At 43.5% G+C, this 21788-nt stretch overlaps 2 protein-coding genes across 8 annotated transcripts in view; one reads left to right on the top strand and one right to left on the bottom strand.

Annotated features, from left to right (window-relative positions):
* Positions 1–10252, bottom strand: part of RIOK3 (RIO kinase 3) — a 20958-nt gene extending 10706 nt beyond the window's left edge. Inside the window, exons 1-7 of the mRNA XM_039521277.1 lie at positions 10076–10252; positions 4757–4878; positions 3791–3936; positions 3545–3652; positions 2829–2938; positions 1875–2018; positions 687–814 (exon numbers count right to left, since the gene is read on the bottom strand). Coding sequence (XP_039377211.1) covers positions 687–814; positions 1875–2018; positions 2829–2938; positions 3545–3652; positions 3791–3936; positions 4757–4878; positions 10076–10135 — 818 coding nt within the window. The 5' untranslated portion in view covers positions 10136–10252. The remainder of the gene's footprint in view (positions 1–686; positions 815–1874; positions 2019–2828; positions 2939–3544; positions 3653–3790; positions 3937–4756; positions 4879–10075) is intronic.
* On the top strand, positions 9810–21788 carry LOC120396435 (carboxypeptidase N subunit 2-like). Of its 7 annotated transcripts, none has more exons than XM_039521280.1 (3): positions 9810–10061; positions 16098–16227; positions 20493–21788. In XM_039521280.1, the coding sequence occupies exons 2-3, from the start codon at positions 16207–16209 to the stop codon at positions 21735–21737; spliced, it is 1266 nt and encodes a 421-aa protein (XP_039377214.1). In that variant the 5' UTR covers positions 9810–10061; positions 16098–16206; the 3' UTR covers positions 21738–21788. The 7 variants fall into 7 exon arrangements, with proteins under 7 accessions (XP_039377214.1, XP_039377217.1, XP_039377213.1 ...); XM_039521279.1 differs by lacking the exon at positions 9810–10061 and adding an exon at positions 13580–13742; XM_039521283.1 differs by lacking the exon at positions 16098–16227.

Genomic DNA, 21788 nt, shown 5'->3' with positions numbered 1-21788 from the left:
TATGTCCTATTGTTAATAAATTTGTTTTATTTTTACTATAAACCAACTCAGGGCTGTGCTTGAGGGAAGCGTGTATTCATCCCAGCTAATAAGCTGCAATGTGCTCTTGTCTCTTTAAAGCAGGGGTTCTCAAACTGGGGGTCGTGACTCAAGGTTATTACGTGGGGATTGCGAGCTGTTAGCATCCACCCCAAACCCCGCTTTGCCTCCAGCATTTACAATACCGTTAAATATATTTAAAAGGTGTTTTTAATTGGTAAGAGGGGTCACACTCAGAGGCTTACTTTATGAAAGGAGTCACCAATACAAAAGTTTGAGAACCACCGCTTTAAGGGAACAAATGAACCTTATCTCTCTCACAACTTGCCAGGAGAGAGCTGGGCATTGCAGTGCACATAATTTTGGGAAAATTCAGTACTGGGAGCGTGTTGGGGTCACCTTGCTGGTTGTAACCAAGGCTGGTGAAAGCCAGAGTGGGGTTGCAGAGAGGATGCTGAAACAGGGCTGTCTAGCGCACTGACACACACCCAGGGTGTGACCTGCATGCTTGTATACTCGCTGAGAGAGCTCCCAGGCTGGGAGCTACAGCACAAAGCACTATAAAGCACCCCAGGGTTGCAGAGCAAGTAGTGACAACCCCTTTCTGGTCTGGATTGCACCCCAAAGCATGACAATCACACACTTACTTCCCTCCATAAGCATGAAAAACAACAGATTCTTTTCCTGTGCTAATGCAGCCAGTGATGGTCTCCAGTATCCCAGCATTGACCATCTTGTACAAAAGTAAACGTGTTTTAGGATCCACTGCTTTCTCCTACAGGAGAAAGGGAGAAAAAGTAAACATGTGAATGATTTATCTAAATTCATTTAAACCTAGTGGTGGTTCTGATTATTTAGAGGATAATACCCTTTCCATCTGATTTGAATTAACTGGCAAAATGTGTTCTCATGAACAATCTAGGAGAAAAAGCATAAGTAGGTTGTTCTTGTTTCTACACTTGAGCAGAACACCTCTTTTATCTCAAGACTTATTTTACTTAACACTTTTTTTTATAGATTGTAAGCTCCTTGGGACAAGGACCACATCTTTGCTGTTATGCACACAGAAGAGCATCATCAGCATTTCATATTGCACATTTCATCTTTGAGTCTCAAAGAGCTTTACAAATGTGAAGCCTGAATACCTCAGAGGTGTTTAGGTATTATAATCATTTTACTGACTGACAACACTGAGATGGACAGCTCTTTTAACCTCTCTCTAAATTCCCATAACTCAGTGGCAAAAATCAAGACCACCACGCTAGAATTCCCCCCCACACCCTCCCAAAAAAAATCAACTGTTTCAACCAATCAGGAATACCAATTGGTTTTCTAGATGACAAGTTGAGGGAGTTCAAACAGCAACCTATCTTCTTGAAGCTCTAGTTATTAAGATAATTTAAAAGTAGTATACTCCAGGTATCTAGGATTAATCCCTTCTTTTCTCAGGATTTCTAAAACTAAGTTCTAATGGAAATTCCAGAAATAGTTGTGAAGCAGATGATCAGCTCCAAGGTATTAAAGATATAGAAAGCCCAAGCAAATTGGTAATAACTTGATTACTCTTATTTTGGGAAGCCTATCAAAATATTGCATGCATTTATATGGCAGCTGTGACCACAGTATCTGAGCACAATACACATGGCTTAGATGAAGGCAAAGAGAGTTTCCCACTATAGGAGTTAATACAATACAACCTTATCCAGTAATCCCCATGTCAAACGTTGCTCATTTGGTTTAGTCAAAATGGATTACTCTTTCTAAAATGTATCAAAATGATATGCAAGTTGGTATGGAAGGTTTGGGATTTAAAATGGCTTAGCACCAAGACATACAGCGGTAGAATGCTCCTTCTTCTCATGGAGCCTGGCACTTCGACGTTCCTCAGAGTATGCATGTTGCTTTAAGGCATTAAATACTTGATTGGATAGTTTTAAATCCATTCCAATTCCATCTCCAACCTGGAAATCAGGTCCAAACTACAAAACAGACGAAGTATTTAAAAAATAATACTACTACTGGAGACAGACAAAGATACAGCAAATGAACAAGATTTTGATTCCAATATTCAAGAACTATCTTTTATAATGCTTAGCTTCAGAACTGGAAGAGTGGCTGCTTCAGTTAATGGCTTCTGTGACAGCATTCCACCAAGCAAGTTTTACAGGGTGCTAACAAAATGTTCCAATATAATTTTAAATCAAGAGCTAAGCAATTGCTCTCACTCACTCTGTAAGTAGATTACTCATCATTTACCCTATAAAGATAGTACTGGCGTGCATTTCCTTCTTTCCAATATTTTCTGATACAGCTATGTTAATATGCAAATATTTATTGCTGTGGATAGACAGTGTAGAATGCTGGCTTATAATTTAAGTGATTAAGACTCAGTTTCCCTGACTGAGGTAAGGTTTTTTTGGTTCTGTTTTTTAAAATCATTTGGATTACATGACTGGCATGTTTACCAGTGTAAGCTTAATGATTTTCCCCCTCTTATTACTGAACTTGCTGGTATATTTGCACTAAAGTAATTTCTGTACATAAAGATTTTTGTATCACTTACATACAGTATTACTTTAACAACAGTTTAGAAATAAAAAAAGTTCAGTTTTCCACCAATACTTACCTCTATCAAAAAATGAATCCAAATGTTTCACAGTCTTAATTTAAAGGACAGTTAGAATAACATTCTGCAGCACACAAACATACATTTCTCTAAAATCCTCCAAATATTGATTGACTTAAGGCATTTATACATATTATGCTTGCACACACAAGATGGACCTTACATTTTCCATTCGAGCAGTATTCTTTCTTCCACATACAACCTCATCATGTTTGGTGGTAATTTCTTTTCCTTTTCCTATAAAGCCCTTTTTTGGAGTAGTGGTGGGTTTATCTGCCGATAGTGAATAATATAAGTCAAAGTTTATGTATACACAAATATAAGCGTAATATATTTGTAACTATTCCATGATGCCTACAATAGGCAAATCAATTAAAAATGTAAAAAAGCAAACAAGAGTCCCTTCTGTGAAGCATTCTGCACACTTCGTGGACTTCTAAAATAATACATCCTATGTTACAGTCTGGCACATACTCTAGGAAGGAATAGATGACAGACACATAGGTCTTCCAAACAGGTAATCTCAAATACCCAGCTATTAAGACTAATCAATGTGTTCTATGCTGCACATTGGGCATTGAAATCTTCATTACAATGTACTGCCTTGATAACACACCCACCCACCTATAGGCAACCTAATTTTTAATAAATAAGAACTTTACAAAGGGCACATGTAATCAGGGACCAATATATTAAAAATAGGAGCCTAAAGTTAAACTCCTAAATTAAATAATAAAGAACAAACAAATAACAAACAAACAGCATGATTTTCAGCAGTGCCAAGTACCCAATGTCTCTCATTTCTAATTTCAGGCTCTCATTTTTTAGAATCTTGGCCTATATAGTACATTTTGTACACACAGTAAATTCAATCAATACCTGCTCTATAGGGATCATGACGGGTATCCTGCCAGTCAACCTCATCTTCTGAGCTGTCACTATCCTCATAGGGATGGACCTTTCGGTAATTTTCAAAGGATATGGAGACTTGGGAAACAAAACAAATTAGAAAGTTTGTAATTAACATGCATTCACCACTACCTCACAGCTCAGTCAACTCAAACAGGTGTCATAAAATAAATGTACTTGTTTGTCTAACAAGACTGTCATGTCGGATGGTAGTACCTTTGCTATCGCCATTGAACTTTTTTTCTTCACGTCTAAGCTGTGCATCATACTCCCTGTCAAACTCCATTTGCAGCATCTGGGCTAGCATTAGGTCACTGGAAGTGTCAGTGTTTTCTCCTGTAATAAATGGCCCTTCGGCAACACTAAGCACAAAAAAAAAAAAAAGAAATAAAAGTTCTGTTAACATAGTAAACACTGTCTTGTATCCCCTTAACTTATTCCAGACTGAATACAGAATCTTGGAGAAACTGCATTTAAATGCAAAACTTCTCAATAATTAACTATGGTTAAGATTTTGTTATGCTTATTTTAATGAAAAGTCACAGAAATGTGAATTTTTGTTTCTTGCCCACGACCTAAGCCCATGACCTGTCTGACTTTTACTAAAAATAATGGGGGATAATGCATCCCTTTTAGGAGTCTGATTTGTCTTACATACCCCAAGTCTCACCTCACTTAGAAGTGCTTGCTTACAAAATCAGACATAAAAATACAAAAGCACCACAGCACACTATTACTGAAAGATTATTCTCTCATTTTGTCTATATGAAATTTTAGTTTGTACTAACTTTGCTACGGCTTTTTGCAAAACTAGGCAAATATCTAGATGAGTTGATACACCCTGGAAGATCTCTGCGTACCTCTGGTTGAGAGCTACTGGTCTAAAAAGCCCTCTCCACGAAAGTAGTATGAACTGGGAGAGAACAAGATTATGAGTGGATCTCATGAAGAGATCCACATGATTCAGATACTGGAGAACTACTGGAATAGGTGTTTTTAACAATAAATTTCTAGAGGAGCTACCATAAATGGACCCAGGAAAGGGTGACAGAGAGGAAAATATTTACTATGGTACGGTAACTACACACCTTTACTTAAGATACCATGTAGGAAGACCTACGATGACTCGGCAATCATCAAGTTTACTAACCCAACATTTAAATTCAAAGGTGATTAACTTACGTAACCACCTCAGGAAAAGCAACTTTTTCTTCTTCCAGTTGCAGCTCTTTTGCCAACTGTTCACTCATCACATCAGCAAGAGAGCATGATATTGCTGTATGTTTAGGGGTTCCCCATGGACACTGCAAAGAAACAGTCTGTTGAAATACGGCAACTAGATATACAAGCTACTTTCTTTGTTAGTACAGTTAAACTACTAATAGGTTCAGCGCAAACTGATGTAGTCTTGATTTCTCTTTCTTTCACAGACTCACAAATACTGTTAGACTAAAGTACAACAGTACTCCTTTAAGTGACCACCATAAGGTAAATAGGGAAGAGGGCAGTGCCAATACTTCAGAGGATTTGGATTGTTAAAGAATATATTCACAACACAGTATGTTGTAAGAGCCACCTGGTAATAGACAATCAGAACTGGGAATTTCTGTAAAACCTCCCTTTTGAGAAAGTTATGTGAACAACACTTCGGGGCTGAAGTTTACCATATTTTCTCTCAGCTCAGGATTCCTCCCAAAAATTTGGAAAAATTATCTGTTCAAACATTTGAATGACAAAAGTTAAATATATCTTTGAATATTGAGTTATAAATGTGCAAAATGCATTGGTTCAGCCAAGTCTCCAAATTAAAACAGTTTGAAAGGTTATAGTGAAACAGTAACAATTAAAAGTTACATATTGATTGGTAATGAAGTCCACTGGGCTGGGCTACCTCTAAGAAGGGAGAAATTAGCTCACAAGTTTAAATACTTTGTATAATTCAAGCACCAAATCCTGTGAATACAGCCATTTGCACCTGAATGTAGTCCAACTGAAGTCTTCCCGTGTGGATGCAATTTCAGGCACTTTTACATCCAAGATAGTGTGTCCCAGTAAAGAAACCTGTTATTTTCAAGAACTGTATTTCATCTAGATCGCCAACACTGAGAACAATTTTTAAACTGGCCACCAACTCACTCTAGAGGTTTTATTAGAGATAGTATTGCCATAGCATGGCACCTACAGATCTTGATCAAGTCAGGTCCACATTGTGCCAAGCACTAAACAAAGCAAAATTCATCTTAAAAAAGTAACTTACTCTAAGGAAAAACATTGAAGTTAATATCTATTTTTTTTTAAATCCAGTAGAATGTGTTATACATTTCTCAGCAACATATTTTTTTAGACTGAAACAAAATGAAAACTAGAGAGCAGACTTGTTTGTTTCAGTAACAGATACAACACATTCCTTCAAAACTAAAGGAGACATCTCTGAGATGTAACCAAAAAAGTTTTCATAGGTCTAAATTCTGGATCCAATGTGAATTTTGTCACTGACTTAAATGGGGCTAGAGTTTTGCCCAGAATCAAGGTTTAAGTGCACTGACCCACCTGTCAGGGGTCCAACAGGAACATTAGCTAGCAAGCAGTAGGCTGAACAAGAATGTGTCAGCAGTGAACTGAAATTGATTTCAGGCTGCAGTGGAATAGACAAAGGTCTGCTCATCAGTTTTGGAAACCAACTCTGAGCCCCTTTTTTTGCTGAAAAGATTTAAGTATACTCTTAATTTCTTCAGGCAATTTAGAGTAAAGTATTTGAGCACTAAAAATGTTAAAAGATGTTTATTTCCATCTATGTGCATTTCTCATTGCCATGCACATAGTCTGCTGAGTTAGAGCTCAATATGCCTTGACATGTCCTTCTGCATATCTACAAGCATATGTCATTACAGTGAGGACAAAGTTAGTAAAGGCCAAAGTAGATCACTATCTTTCAGAGTTTAATACAATAGGTCAAGACTGGTTAGGACACATTGTATCCAAATTACATTCGGGAAAAGGTTTCAAGCCACAGACAAAAACTGATTTCTACATGTCTGTAGAAGTTAGATGTCCCACTTTAGGCTATGCTAGCAGGTTTGAGACAAGTTCTAGTTTTCTCCTGGCACCTGAGAGTGGACCCCAAGGTTAAATTTCTTCACTTCTAAGAGGGAACAGTTTAATAATCCCATCAGAGCAGATACACAGTAATGGAGAGGTATAGCATATGTTCACCTAAAATGGACTCTACCATTGGCATGCCAAATTTTAACTCAAGTACCAAATGGATCTATTGGTAGATGTCATCATGCTTAATACTTAGATGGCACATACCACATTCAAAGCACCATGCAAACATGAATCCAATTTGAACCCTAGTGCATTAGATGTGAGAAGAGAAGTGAAAAATGACTTGCTCAAGGCCTTGCAACAGTTAGGACATAGAAGCTCCTGGTTCTCAGACCTTTCCTCAGGACCATGGTGTCTTCCACTACCTGTCTTGATGGTCTTTGTTCCGGGTAGTCCAGATCTGAGCTTCCCAGATACAAACTCACAAATGTAACCTATAAAACCCTCCCTGCTCCTCCCAGCACAGATTGAAGGCAAGCCCTAGCAACAGCCTATTGTTTAACTTTGTTGTGGTATTTCCTTCCTAGTTAAGGGCGGGGAGAGAGAAAGAGTTTTTAGGGCATCTGCCTTAACACTGTATCAGAACAATATCATACAAGAAATCTGGAGAAACAGAAGTCAGATGAAATTTAATAGTGCAAAGTCATGCACTTAAGGACTAACAACAAGAATTTTTGACATAAGCTGTGGATGCATCAGTTGGAAGCAACAAAGGAGCAGAAAGATCTGAATGTACTGGTCAATCACAGTATAATGTGATCAATGTGATGTGGCAATGAAAAAGGATAGCGCAATCCTAACATGCATCAGATGAGGTATTGCCAGGGAACAGGGAAGTGTTATTACCATTATACAAGGCAATGGTAAGCCCTCATCTGGAATATTATGTGCAGTTCTGGTCTCACACATTTAAGAAACATTAATTTAAAAGGGGACAGGTAGCGAGAAGGGCTACTAAAATGATCAGAGAAATGAAGAACCTACCTTACGAGAGGAGTCTTAAAAAGTTTGTCTTATTTAGCCTAACATAACAAAAGCTCAGGGGAGATATGATTTATCTCTATAAATACATTAGAAGAGTAAACAAGTAGGGGAGAGGAGTTATTTAAGTAAAGGACCAATGTTGGCATAAGAACAAATAGACATGAACTAGCCATCAATAAGTTTACGCTAGAAGTCAGATGAAAATTTCTAAACATCAGAAGAGTGAAGTTCTGGAACAGTTATCCAAGGGGAGCAGTGGGGGCAAAAAACAAAACCAAACCCTCACCTGTTTCAAGACTAAACTTGATAAATTTATGAAAGAGATAGTATGATGACATTGCCTGGAATGCTATGTGGCCTACCCATGACTGCTATCAACAAATATCTCCAATGGCTACAGAAAGGAAGGGCTTCAAGCAGTGGTGTGCTGAAGCCGGTTCGCACCGGTTCATGGGAACTGGTTGTTAAATTTAGAAGCCCTTTTAGAACCGGTTGTCCCATGTGGGACAACCGGTTCTAAAAGGGCATTTAAATTTAACAAGTGCTCCCTGCTGCAGCCCCAGCTCACCTCAGCTCTGCCTCCGCCTCCTCCCATGAATGCTCCACCCTGCTTCTCCTCCCCCCCTGCTTCCCGTGAATCAGCTGTTCGTGCGGGAAGCCTGGGAGGGCTGAGAAGCAAGCAGGCTTACCGCTCAGGCCCAGGAAGACAGAGCTGAGGTAGGGATAGAGGGAACGAGGAGAGCCATGCGCCTGAGCCAGTCCCCGGCCGCCCGGCTGCGGCCACGCGGGTCCGGGCACAGCTGCGGCCGCGACTCCACCTACCCAGATGTGGCCCCCCAGCTCCGGGGCTCCAGCCGCCCGGCTCCTGCTGTGGTGCAACGCAGCCCGGCTCTGGTAGTGCGGGTCCGGTCATGGCGGCGGCCGCAACCCCACCTATCTGGATGCCCAGCTCCGGACGCGGCCCCCTGGCTCTGGCCTGGCCCCGTGGCTCCAGCCGCCCAGCTCCTGCTGTGGTGCAACGCGGACGGGCTCCGACAGCGCGGGTCCGGGCGTGGCGGCGGCCCTGCATCCCCGGCTGCGGCCCTCCCCGACTCCAGCCGGCCAGCTGCCCGGCTCCAGCCCCATGTCCCCAGGCTCCATCTGCGCAACTCCTGTCCTGGCCCCACGTCTGGCCGTGGCTGGACTGTAGCGCCCCCAGCCACATCCAGGCAGTGTGGTAAGGGGGCAGGGAGGGGGTGTTGGAGAGAGGGCAGGGGAATTCGGGGGTTGGAGGGGGGTGGATAGGGGTTGGGGCGATCAGAGGGCAGGGGGATTGAATAGGGGCAAGGGTCCCAGCGGGGCAGTCAGAAAGTATCAGGGGTTGGACGGGGCGGTGGGAGGCAGTCAGGGGCAAGGGTTCCAGGGGCAGTCAGGGGACAGAGAGAAGGGGTGGTTGGATGGGGCAGAGGTCCCGGGGGGCCATCAGGAATAAGAGGAGAGGTTGGATGGGGCGGTGGGGGCAGTCAGGGTACAGGGAAGGGGGGGTGGATGGGGCAGGGTCCCTGGGGTGGGGGGGCATCAAGGAACATGGGGGGTTGGATGGGGCAGGAGTCCCGGGGGGTGGGCCACGACCCCCTCGTGGGGTGAGGAGGGAACCGATTGTTACAATTTTGGCAGCTCATTACTGGCTTCAAGTACTACAGAAAATTCTTTCCCACATCTGTCTGGTGGGTCTTGCTTACATACTCAGGGTCTAACAGCTCACCATATCGGGGAAAATTCCTTCCTGATCCCAAGGTCAGATTGACAGAAACCCTGGAGATTTTTTTTTACCTTTCTCGGTAAAGTGGGGCACAGATCACTTACTGGTCTGAACTAGAGTATATGGTGGATTCTCTATAACTTGAAGTCTTTAAATGAAGATTTGAGGACTTCAGTGACTCAGCCAGAGATTATGGGTGTATTAGGACGACAGACTAAATGATGATGATAGTCCTGTCTGGCCCTAAAGTCCATAAGCCTAAAACCTCACTGGTCCCTAGAGAGGAAGAGCAGCTTTGGCGCAGCTCAGGGAGCGACCCTGGAAACACCAGCCCTAGGAACTGCCTGGGGCCCGGACCAGTCTCTGCCGCCATCCACGAGCCCTAGGAGGCGGCGATGAGGGAGGCCCTCCGCCCCAGACCGTCCTTCCCCGCAGGGCCCGGGTCAGCCCTGGGCGTGGGGCGGTCGGTCAAATCCAGCCGCGCTAGTTAGGAGGGGGAAGCGGAGCCCGGAGCCGCCGCCTACGGTGACTCATCAGCGGCTCCCTGCGGAACCGGACTCTCCCCTCGCACGCAGCAGAAACGCCTGGGGCAGCGCTTCCCGCGGGGAAGGGGACTCAGCACAGGGCCGTCGCCACCCGGGGGAGCCCCTCACGGTACCGCCCCTCACCTTGTTCTGCCACGCGGGGCTCGGGCCGGTCTCGGGGGCGGTGACTCCTACCGGATCCATCTGCGCATCCAGAGAGCGGGGCGGCGGGCGGGGGACAGACACGGCGCGCGGGGAAGGCGGCGGCGGGCGGGAGGCAGACACGGCGCGCGGGGAAGGCGGCGGCGGGCGGGAGGCAGACACGGCGCGCGGGGAAGGCGGCGGCGGGCGGGAGGCAGACACGGCGCGCGGGGAAGGCGGCGGCAGCGGGCGGGGGACAGACACGGCGCGCGGGGAAGGCGGCGGCGGACAGACACGGCGCGCGGGGGACAGACACGGCGCGCGGGGAAGGCGGCAGCGAATGGGGCGCAGCGATGGCAACGGGGCTGAAGTCCGAGCAGCTGGCAGCAGCGTCAGAGACACAATGAAACCAGCACTTCCGGCTTCGCCCCACTTCTCTCTCCACCTGACCTTCAGCTCAGACTTCCCATTGGTCGAGGAAAGTACTTCCGGTGTTCTGACACGCCTATTGGCAGTGATGTCATCGACCTCTCCGTCACCGACGTTCCACTTCCTATTGCTCTGCTCCGCCCTATGACCCCTCCCTGCGAGCTGCCCATCCCCCAGAGCCTGCCATGGAAATCTAACCGTGGGGGCTGTGGCACTAGCCCCTCAGTACAGGGCGGGGGCAGCAGGGGTAGAGGGCGGATAAAGGAGTAATGGGGAATTTGAAGAGTTCCCCCAGAGCCTGAAAACAGAAACTCTGATCACAGAAGAAGTGGGTTTTTTACCCATGAAAGCTTATGACCAAATAAATCTGTTAGTCTTTAAGGTGCCACCAGACTCCTTGTTATTTTTTCAGAGAAGGGCACAGTACAATGCCCTTAGCTACACACCCATGGGCATTACAGCAAACACTAGCTCAGCTATTCAACAGGTTGAAAAAGAGTCAAAGGTGCCTCAGATATTATTCATGGCAACCAACCACCTTAAACCTGCTCAGACACACGCTTCCCTGATATATGTTCTTGTCCATAGGGACAAGTTCTCTCCATCCCCTGCCTTGTCCCTATGTGCCAAAAAGTCTACAAGAGCTACTCTGATCAGCAAGTGGAAGACTGAAATACAGCATTGCCAACTCTCAGAATTCCAAAATAATGAGTCAGGCCTCAAAGATGATGAGAGCGCCTTAAAATTCATGAGATTTTTTTTTTAAAAAAGAATACTTTTGGGTTCTTTTTGTCTTCCAGTTTCTGAGCCTTTCAGGTGAGCTCAGCTCATGTTTTTAGGCTTTCTTTACAACTGCAAGTGTTTGAAAGAATTTGGAATGAATAGAATTTAGGAAAGGTTATTCAGCAAATTAGCTTAGCAATACCCACAAAACTACTCTAACAATGAGAGAATGAGCAAAAAGTTTGATTATCTGAACTAACTATCACAGATTAGGGACCCAAATCCAAAGAAATGAACAGGTAAAAGTAGTTTGGGAAAACATAACAATATGGTTATAAAGATACAAAAACACAAGAGGAGACCTTTGCTAATAAGCAAAATAAGAATATCAGCTTTCTAACTAAAGGAAATGACCCAGAGAAGAAAAAGAGGTAAGACCAAGAAAAGAAAATAACTCACTTCTCACTGACCCTATAAATAAAACTCTCCCGGAATCACAAATTCAAAATAGCCATTTGATAGATGTAGACTCAGAAGGAAAATATTTAAATAAAAACTACTTTTCCTGGGAATAGTTAGTTATCAGTCAAAAAGGATTGATTCTCAGGTACACTGTGACAACTTTATGGCACTGTGCAAACACAAAACTGCTCTAAAGCCGCTTACTCAGCCTTTGGCAGTTTCCCCCAGGGAAGGGGAATCCTCTGGTAGCATAGAGCCACTAAAGTGGCTCCTATACCATTTCCCTTCTAGTTGCTGGCATAGATGTGAGGTGCCTTGCTGATCACAGAATGTAAGAATGGCTATAAGACTAAAGTTAGGATTCTAAATCCTTATTTATTACCTACATTAAAACAGCTTGATTTTCAGAAGTGCTGGGCACCTACAAAATGCCAATTAATTCAATAGGAGCTGCAGGTGCTGAGCACTTTTGAAAAATGAGACCTTTTCTGTTTAGGGAAATATAGATTGGAACATTTTGGTTGATATTAGCGAATAAAGCAGCTCCCATTGGCTGAGAATGGCAAATCACGGCCACTGGGAGCTGCGGGTAGCCGTGCCTGCGGACGGTCAATGTAAACACTGTCTCATGGCCCGTGAGCAGATTACTCTGATGGGCTTCGTGCAGCCCACAGGCCACAGGTTGCCCACGACTGGTATAAAGTAATAAATATATAATATAAAGCAAGTCTTTGCGAGAAGATGGGAACAGAAAGTTGTCCTCTGAAAGACAGACTACCAAAAGTGTTTGCCGTGCTTATAGGTCCTTCTGAAACAGAGGTCCCCAAAGTGTAGGGGGGCATATAGGAACATCCTGGGGGGTGCAGCAGGGCCTAGGCCAGCCCCCAGGGGGGCAGAGAGGGAGCACCACCCAGTCCCTCCCCAGTCCCAGCTCCGCTCTGCTCCTGCCCCTAGCCTCAGCCACTGGCCACAGCTCCGCTCCCGGCCCCAGACCCACCCACAGCTGCAGACCAAACCTGGCCCCCTTACCTCTCTCCGTGTCCTCCACCCCCCAGAGAGCTGCGGCCCTGCTCCTGGCCCCAGCTTCGTGGCTGGGGGGGGGGGCACAGACAGGGGTTGGGGGGGGAGCACGATCCTCAAAAGTTTGGGACCACTGTTTTAAAGCATCACACTCCCTTTGGACCAATTACCCATAAATTGTCATTGCTTAAATGAATGACTAGGAGAACCTGGCTTGACAATGTGACATCTTTCTTTCCATGATGTTACAAGTAAAACATTAAAAGTGTTACTATCACAAAACGTGGCTTTCCTCCAAGGCTGGCAGAAATAATGCAATTGATTTTTATAGTTTAACAAAATGAAAATCTACTCTAACATCTTGACCTGTTTAGCATCAGCTGTGGTGAACAAGAGATGAGAAGCTTCTTTTCAATTTATTGCTTAAAAAAAAAAAAAGAAATTTTTGACAGTATCTTTGGGTTAGACCAGGGGTAGGCAACCTATGGCACGCGTGCCAAAGGCAGCTTGCGAGCTGGTTTTCAATGGCATTCACACTGCCGGGGTCCTGGCCACCAGTCCAGTGGACTCTGCATTTTAATTTAATTTTAAATGAAGCTTCTTAAACATTTTTAAAACCTTATTTACTTTACATACAACAATATTTTAGTTATATATTATAGACTTCTAGAAAGAGAACTTCTAAAAACGTTAAAATGTATTACTGGCACGCAAAACCTTCAATTAGAGTGAATAAATGAAGACTCGGCACACCACTTCTGAAAGGTTGCCGACCCCTGGGCTAGATTCACAAAAGAACTTAGGCGGTGGAACACTGATTGTCATGGTGACTAATTGTTAGGCACCTTGAAAATCACAAGAACAACACTGCAAGCCACAAAGTCTGGGTTAGGCATCTAGGCTCCTATCACAACAAATGGGGAGAGTTAGAATGTGATCCACAAAAGCCAGCACTCTAGGGGGAGAGCCGCCTAAGCTAGCCAACAGAGATGCCGAGGAGACAGATGTGTCCTAAAGTGCTGCCCCTCTCTCAGAGGTAGATGCCTACGCCCATGTTGCAGGGAGATGTTTATCTCTGCTGGCACTCCACAACTGGGAACCCCTCTCCTGGAGTCAGGCGGATTAGGTGCCCAAATCATTTCTTGTGAGAATGTGTTAAGGGACTAACTCATGTCACACAAAATGGCTGTCAAAGGAGATGTTACCCCTCCCACTTCGTAACTTTTAGCTCAGTAGTTAGAGCACTCACCCAGGATGTGGCAGGTCCAGGTTCAATTCCCCCTCTCTGCTAGAAGTGGGAAGAAAGAATCTGAACAATTGTCTCCTACCTCTAAGGAGGTAGCCCCAACCACTGAGCTACAAGATATTCTGGTGGGGGATTTCCTCAACCTCTCCTGTTGACACTGTTCCACTGGGTAGCAATAATTAATGAGTGATTAGTATAGGGGAACTGGTACTGGGTTTCTCACCTCCTACATGGTTGCCCCAACCACCAAGCTACAGAGTCATTCTCATATACTCTCTCTTTGGCCCAATGGAGAGAATTCCATTGGCACAAATGGCCTTTCATAGAATCATAGGGTTGGAAGATACCTCAGGAGGTCATCTAGTCCAATCCCCTGCTCAAAGCAGGACCAACACCAACTAAATCATCTCAGCCAAGGCTTGTCAAGCCAGGCCTTAAAAACCTCTCAGGATGGGGATTCCACCACCTGCCTAGGTAACCCATTCCTGGGCTTCACCATCCTCCTAGTGAAATAGTGTTTCCTAATATCCATCCTAGACCTCCTCCTCTGCAACTTGAGACCATTGCTTCTTGTTCTTTCATCTGCCACCACTGAGAACAGCCTAGCTCTATCCTCTTTGGAACCCCCCTTCAGGTAGTTGAAGGCTGCTATCAAATCCCCCCTCACTCTTCTCTTCTCCAGACGAAATAACTCCAGTTCCCTCAGTCTCTCCTCATAAGTCATGTGCCCCAGCCCCCTAATCATTTTCATTGCCGTCCACTGGACTCTCTCCAATTTGTCCACATCCTTTCTGTAGTGAGGGGACCAAAACTGGACGCAATACTCCAGGTGTGGCCTCACCAATGCCGAATAGAGGGGAATAATCACTTCTGCTGGCAATGCTCCTACTAATACAGCCCAATATGCCATTGGCCTTCTTGGCAACAAGGGCACACTGCTGACTCATATCCAGCTTCTCATCCACTGTAATTCCCAAGTCTTTTTCTGCAGAACTGCTGCAGACCTGCCTTTGACCTCTTAGTTGTGTTAACAAGAGGTGATGTTCTGTAAAATGAGAAGTAAATGGAGGACTTGCCGCACATTAACATTTTCTAATAATAATAAATTTAAAAAGTATCTTTAGAAGACTTCCACTCATATTTCTCGTGTAAATACGTGTAAAGAGATGGAACATATTATTTAACATAGTCATTATGAACAGCATTTATGCAAGTTCCCATCCTCATTCTTAACAAATGCCTGAGAACTAGGTGGATTACCCAAGACTCAGACTCTGTTGGCAAGGCTGGCTCCAGGATTTTTGCCTCCCCAAGCAGCAAAAAGAAAAGGAAAAAAAAAAAGCCACGATCACGATCTGCGGGAACTCTACCGCCGCCGCTTCAGTCTTCGGCGGCAATTCGGCAGCTGGTCCTTCGCTCCAAGAGGGAGTGAGGGACCCGCCGCCGAATTGCCGCCAAAGAACTGGACGTGCCGCCCCTCACCTTTGACTGCCCCAAACAGCTGCTTGCTGGGCTGGTGCCTGGAGCCGGCCCTGTCTGTTGGAATAAAGTTTTCATTACTTAGATTGATATATTTGGAATATATAGACTCCTTGAAGCTCAGGTTTCAATTTTGCAGGGTCAGTTCAGTCATTCAACAGTGGCACTTTTCATAAGTAATATATTGCTGTTCTTGGCCCAAAAAAGTATTCTTTCCTCCATTTATGTGCTATTTGACTGCTTTTTTATATCCCAGAAGTAGATGCAGTTGGTTTACATGTCTAGTTTGTGCAAAATTTCAGAATCCTTTGTGATGAAAAGTTCTGCTATATAAATGTACAATGTTTTAATTGTTATTTTTTATTTATTGTGATATCCTGTGGAAAAATGACATACAGGTGGTATTCCTTTTGATATTGATATTTCTCAGGTATTAATTGAAAACTTCGTTCTACACTTCTACCCCGATATAACGCCATCCTCGGGAGCCAAAAAACTTACCGCATTATAGGTGAAACTGCATTATAACGAACTTGCTTTGATCTGCCAGAGTGTGCAGCCCCGGACCCCCCAGAGCACTGCTTTACCACGTTATATCCAAATTCATGTTATATTGGGTCACGTTATATCGGGGTAGAGGTGCATTTGTTTTTTTTAATCTTTCAGTTTAACAGGTCATTGCATCAGATCCTTGACAAAAGACACAGCATATTATAGAACACGTGAGATGTCATCATGCTCACCATTCAATAAGGATGCAAAAAAAAATTGAAAAATGCAAATTATCCATACAACTGTAAGTACAGAAAATAAAATAATATACATATAAAACGCAAAGACAGAGAGGAGGGTCCGATTTTGATCTGTAATTTCTAGTTTTTATATTTTTTCTATTACATCATACCACTAAGGCCCTGAACCTTCAAAACATTTATGCAAATGCTCAACTTTACTACCATCCCATAATGTCTACTCATGGTAATAAAATTTACCTTGAGCACAAGGGTTTGGAGGATTGGAGCTTAACGAAAGCATTGCAGAAAGCAGAAAGAGAGACACTGAATTCACCTTACGTGAGCTAAAGATACATCATTATATCAGCTATCAAATATATTTTAATCATTTGCTCACTATACTGTTTTCATAGATATCAGTGTAAAATTATCTTAATCTTTTTTTATACATTAAAAGTACTTCATGTTGAATCGATGGCATAATAAAAAAGACATTTTATCTTCAGTAAACAAATTTGACCACCTTAAAACAATATTATGACCTCTTTAAATCACTATTTCCATATGTTGCATAGCAGATCTGCAGTGTAATCTAGCTAGGCATCTCTTATGCATCTGTCACTGTGGCATGTAGGTGTCCCTATCTAGGCTATATTTACTATTCCTGTGTTTGTGCTACTTTGTTTGTCCTATGCTATGAAACTAGGGCTCCAGTGATGAAAACTTATCTGCATGGGTGGACCTGTCAGCTAGGGTTGCCAGGCGTCCAGTTTTTGACCAGAATGCCTGGTTGAAAAGGGACCCTGGTGGCTCCAGTTGGCATTGCCAACTGGGCCATTAAAAGTCCGGTCAGCGGTGCAGCAGGGGCCCGGGACTAAGGCAGGCTTCCTGCCTGCTCTAGCTTCGTGCGGTTCTCAGAAGTGGCTGCCAGGTCCTTGCAGCCCCATGCCGCTTGGGCAGCCAGGGAGGGTCCGCATGCTGCCCCCACCCGAAGTGCTGGCTCTGCAGCTCCCATTGGCTGGGAGCCAGGAACTGCAGGTGTGAGGGCAGTGTGCGGAGCCTCCCTGGCCACCCGTGTGCCTAGGGGCTGCAGTGACCCGGTGGCCACTTCCTGGGAGCTGCGGTAAGTGTCACTGGGACCCTGCTGCCCAACCCCCTGCCCCAGCCCGAAGTCCCCTCCCACACCCAAACTCCCTCTTGGAGCCCACACCTCCCCCAACACCCTGCACCAGCTCTGGTCCCTGAGCCCCCTGCTGCACCATAAACCCCTCACCTCCAGCCCCACCCCAGAGTCCACACCTCCAGCTGGAGCCCTCACCAACCCCCACACCCCAACCCCCTGTCCCAGCCCAGAGCCCCCTCCTTCACCTGAAATTCTTCATCCCTGGCCCCACCCCAGCACCCACACCCCCAGCCAGAGCCCTCAGCCCCCTCCTGCACCCCAACCCCCTGTCCCAGTCTGGTGAAAGTGACTGAGGGTGGGAGACAGCGAGCGACAGAGGGAGTGGGGAGGCAGCAAGCAGGGGCGGGGCCCCAGAGAAGTGGCAGGGCAGGGCCAGAGCAGGGGGCAGGGCAAGGTGTTTTGGGTTTGTGCCATTAGAAAGTTGGCAACCCTACTGTGCATCTGTACACAGCCCCCACAAAATAGGGTTCTGTGCAGGCCCAAAGTCCAGTTACAGTTGTGAGTTTGCAAGAATGCCATCCAAACATGCTTGTAACAAAAGGCTGACTGCTAATCATCACAAGGTGGGACAGATCCTTTATTTTTTTTCTACTTGACAAAAGTTTTTACAGAGCACCAATCACTGTAGTATCTAAGCGGTGCTGTAAAATTTAGGTGTTTACAGTTTTCTTGTGTTTCTTCATCATCCTTTTTTTTTCTTCTGGGAAGTCTTACTCAATAAACAAATTAAGCCAACAAACATAAGTTAAGCAATGAAAGCTACAGCTTGTGAAATTAGCTGTGGTTACATTTCTCAGACTGCTGAAGGAACACGTAGGAACATTTCAGGTTGAGTATACTGGCCATTTGTTTTGAACTATTTTGCTATAAACTAATATTAACTCGCTTTTGAACTTGTACAATGCTTATGTTGATTTATTTAAAATTAGACACAGATGTACTCAATTTTAGTTCTTTAACCCTGCTTATCTCTTGTCATAAAAAATGGGTGATTTTTTTCTTGTTTTCTTAAAGATGACCTGCCATTGAACATTTAAAAAATGACATTGTGCCCTTTTTATTACTGCTTTATGATCTAAGAAGCTCTGAAAGGTTTTTGGTTTTGCTTTGCTTATTTAAAAGGAAAAATATTTATTTTTTATCTTAGAAATATAAAGCTTGTCCTTACTATTTTTACTGGAGAACTGTTTGGAGAATCATAGAACTGTACAGGGAACTTTCATATCCTTCAGTTGTACATGTGCGTTTGAATATTTCACCAGCTGTTTGCCAGGTGTTTGAGTTAAATAAATATTAAGAAAAAATTAAAAAAACAAAAACAAAAAAGAAGTTATAGAACAGTCTGGTTAAAAATTTCCTCCTAGTTGCTAAGATTTCATTCTATTCTTCCCTGTGAGATCAATCTCACTATTTCTTCAGTCATCCAGAAAGTCTTCCGAGAAAAACAGAGTAGATGAATTTCTAATGTAGTAAAAAAAAAAAAAAAAAGGCAGAAAAAAACAGCACTTAAAAAAATCCTATTCAACCTTTTAGGCTTTTTTGATACATCATAAACAAGCACACACACAAAAAATATGGATGCAACCTTTTTCTTCGCCACTTTGTAAGTCACCTTTAACTTAACAAATTAAGCCAACAAACATAAGTTAAGCAATGAAAGCTACAGCTTGTGAAATTAGCTTTGGTTACATTTCTCAGACTGCTGAAGGAACACATAGGAACATTTCAGGTTGAATATACTGGCCATTTGTTTTGAACTATTTTGCTATTTTGCTATAAACTAATATTTAAATTATTTTCAGAGAAAAACCCCATCTCTTCAGTTGAAATTTAGTGGTTACATTTAGACAGAAATCAGATTGATAACTTTCATTTAATATTGTAGTCAATGCTTATTGGTACCCTGTCAAAATATGAGAATACTGCAAAATTCTGCCTCTGAGTTACATAATGGATCTCAGTTCTGTGTCCCCTCTACATATACAGAACTCCCATGGATGACAATGAAAGTTATGCATATATAGAGGGAAAGAAAAATATGAGACTAAAAGAATATCATGTGAATGTAAAAGGTGTTATCTACACAGTGTTTTTATATGGATATGTGAATTTAAAGCAGTCTAGTTATGTGGGTATAAATCCTCATGTAGATACTCTTATTCCAGTATGCAGGGGCTGCTCTAGACATTTCGCCACCCCACGCACGCGCTTCGGTGGAGCCGTGGGACCAGTGGACCCTCCACAGGACCGGCGACCGGCAGAGCGCCCCCCGCGGCATGCCACCGTGCGTGGGGTGGCGAGCCGCCCCTGATTGTCTTTCCCTACTGCAAGATTCAAAATGTCCCTTCCCTGTCTTCTAAACTCCTATGACAGTTAACGAGAGACTGAAATATGTCCTATGACCAAAACTGGGGTGTTTTGGTTATGAGGAGGTAGTTAGGTAAACAGTGGATGAAAGATTGCAGCTAGAGAATAGGAGGAGGGAACCTACAGAATGCATCACGATTACAATCAAGTGGGAGATATCCTGTGCCTAATTCTAGTTTCTCTTGTGCCAGTTTTACATTGGTGTAACCCCATTGACTTCAGTGAAGTTACTTCTGATTTACATTGGTCTAAGTGAGATCAGAAGCAAGCACCTTGATTTTTTAGGCAGCTCAAACTATCACCAGAGAGAGCTGTAAGCACAAAAAAAGTCCCTGCTTTGGCACATATGTGTGAATTCCATAACATTCACCATTGGAGAATATGATCAGTAAACATTACAAGTGAAATGCTCCGCTAGTGTAAAATGGTGCAGCTTCACTGATGTCAGTGCAGCTTTGTCAATTTACAGTAGCACCAGAGACTTTCGCCCCACTTTAGCATTTCAGCCTGTCCGGGGTATGGCATGAGCCCTTAAGAATCCTGTGGTGGCAGGTTTGGCAGCACTGTCTGAAACATCCCTGATCAGGAACAGATAAACACTAAATGTTGTTAAAGGGTGGTTTTAGTTACTGAAAATGACTGGCAATGTTGGTGAGATGTAGATGAAAAAATGTCATGTATATAGCCTTATTTATTAGAAATACAACCACACCCAAATGAAGGAGCTCACATTTATTAGTTGATTTGTTCCCTTTTCTCCTCTATGTTCCTCTGCAGGCTGTAATAATGATCCCTGTGCTATTTCCGCTGCTCTTTGGATATGTCCTTTCACTGCCAGACTGTCCCCAGAAGTGTTTATGCACCCCTTCTCTAATGGATTGCCGCCGTGCCAGTTTATATGAAATTCCACATGGTATCGCTCAAAAAACAGAAACGTTGATCTTGAATGACAACCATTTAACCCTCATTTCTCCAGAAGTGTTTCAGCACCTTCTCAATCTCACGTTCCTTGGTTTAGCCAACAACAAGCTGTCACTTCAGAATGACTCTTTTGACAATATCGGCAAGAGCATCCTCTCTCTGGATCTCTCTGGGAACTATTTCACAGACTTGCCATCAAACTTGTTCAGGAACACAAAGAAACTGGTTTGGTTAAACTTAGCTGAAAACAGATTGGGTCTTCTGGACAGTACAATTTTCAGCTCCCTAGAAAAACTCACCTATCTTGACCTCTCTAATAACAGGCTGAAGATGCTTGCACCCATGTTTGTGGGGCTTTCCCAGCTTGATACCTTAATGCTGGCTGGTAACCATCTCCCCACCATACCACAGGGAGTTTTTGATCCCATTCCTAACCTTAAGATCCTTGTTCTGTCCCACAATGAAATAAGCCATTTGCCTGAGGGTTTGTTTGACAACCTGAAGAGTCTTAATGACTTGCTGCTAGATTATAATAATTTTACTGAGATATCACATGCTATATTCACAACCCTCCACAACCTAGAACATTTTTCAATGTCTAAAAATAGAATCCAAAATATTCCACCTCTCTTGTTTGCTGGCAGGTTTACCTTAAGAAAACTTGACTTGTCTAGTAATTTACTCTCAGAGCTGCCTTTTGACTTCCCTTCAGGGTTGGAGCAGCTGGAAGTTCTTAATTTATCTGCAAATTGTATTGGTAATGTTCCCAAAAATCTATTCATAAATAATACTAAGCTAGAGTTTCTGCATTTGGACAAAACTTGTCTCAAGACTCCACCCATTTTTTCAGGCCTTCAAAATCTGATTGAGTTAACTGTATGCTGTAATAGCATAAAAGTCTTACCAAAAACATTCACTGACAACATGGCTAATTTGGAATTATTGGATCTCTCCATGAACAATATCAAAGAAATAGAGGATGATGCATTTAAGATGAACCATAATATCACAAAAGTAATTTTGACTGGGAATCCAGTTTGCACAACTGAACAATTTATGCATTATTCTTTTAAAGGACTAGACTGTAGCAGTAAAAATTAAAGGATTGGAAGAACTGTACTTCTGCTACCTTCAATAAAAGTCTAACATACA

The sequence above is a fragment of the Mauremys reevesii genome, linkage group 2 (assembly GCF_016161935.1).
Source record: "Mauremys reevesii isolate NIE-2019 linkage group 2, ASM1616193v1, whole genome shotgun sequence".
Classification (NCBI taxonomy): domain Eukaryota; kingdom Metazoa; phylum Chordata; order Testudines; family Geoemydidae; genus Mauremys; species Mauremys reevesii.
Note: the sequence above shows the minus strand (reverse complement) of the source record. Positions and strands in the feature narration are given on the sequence as shown.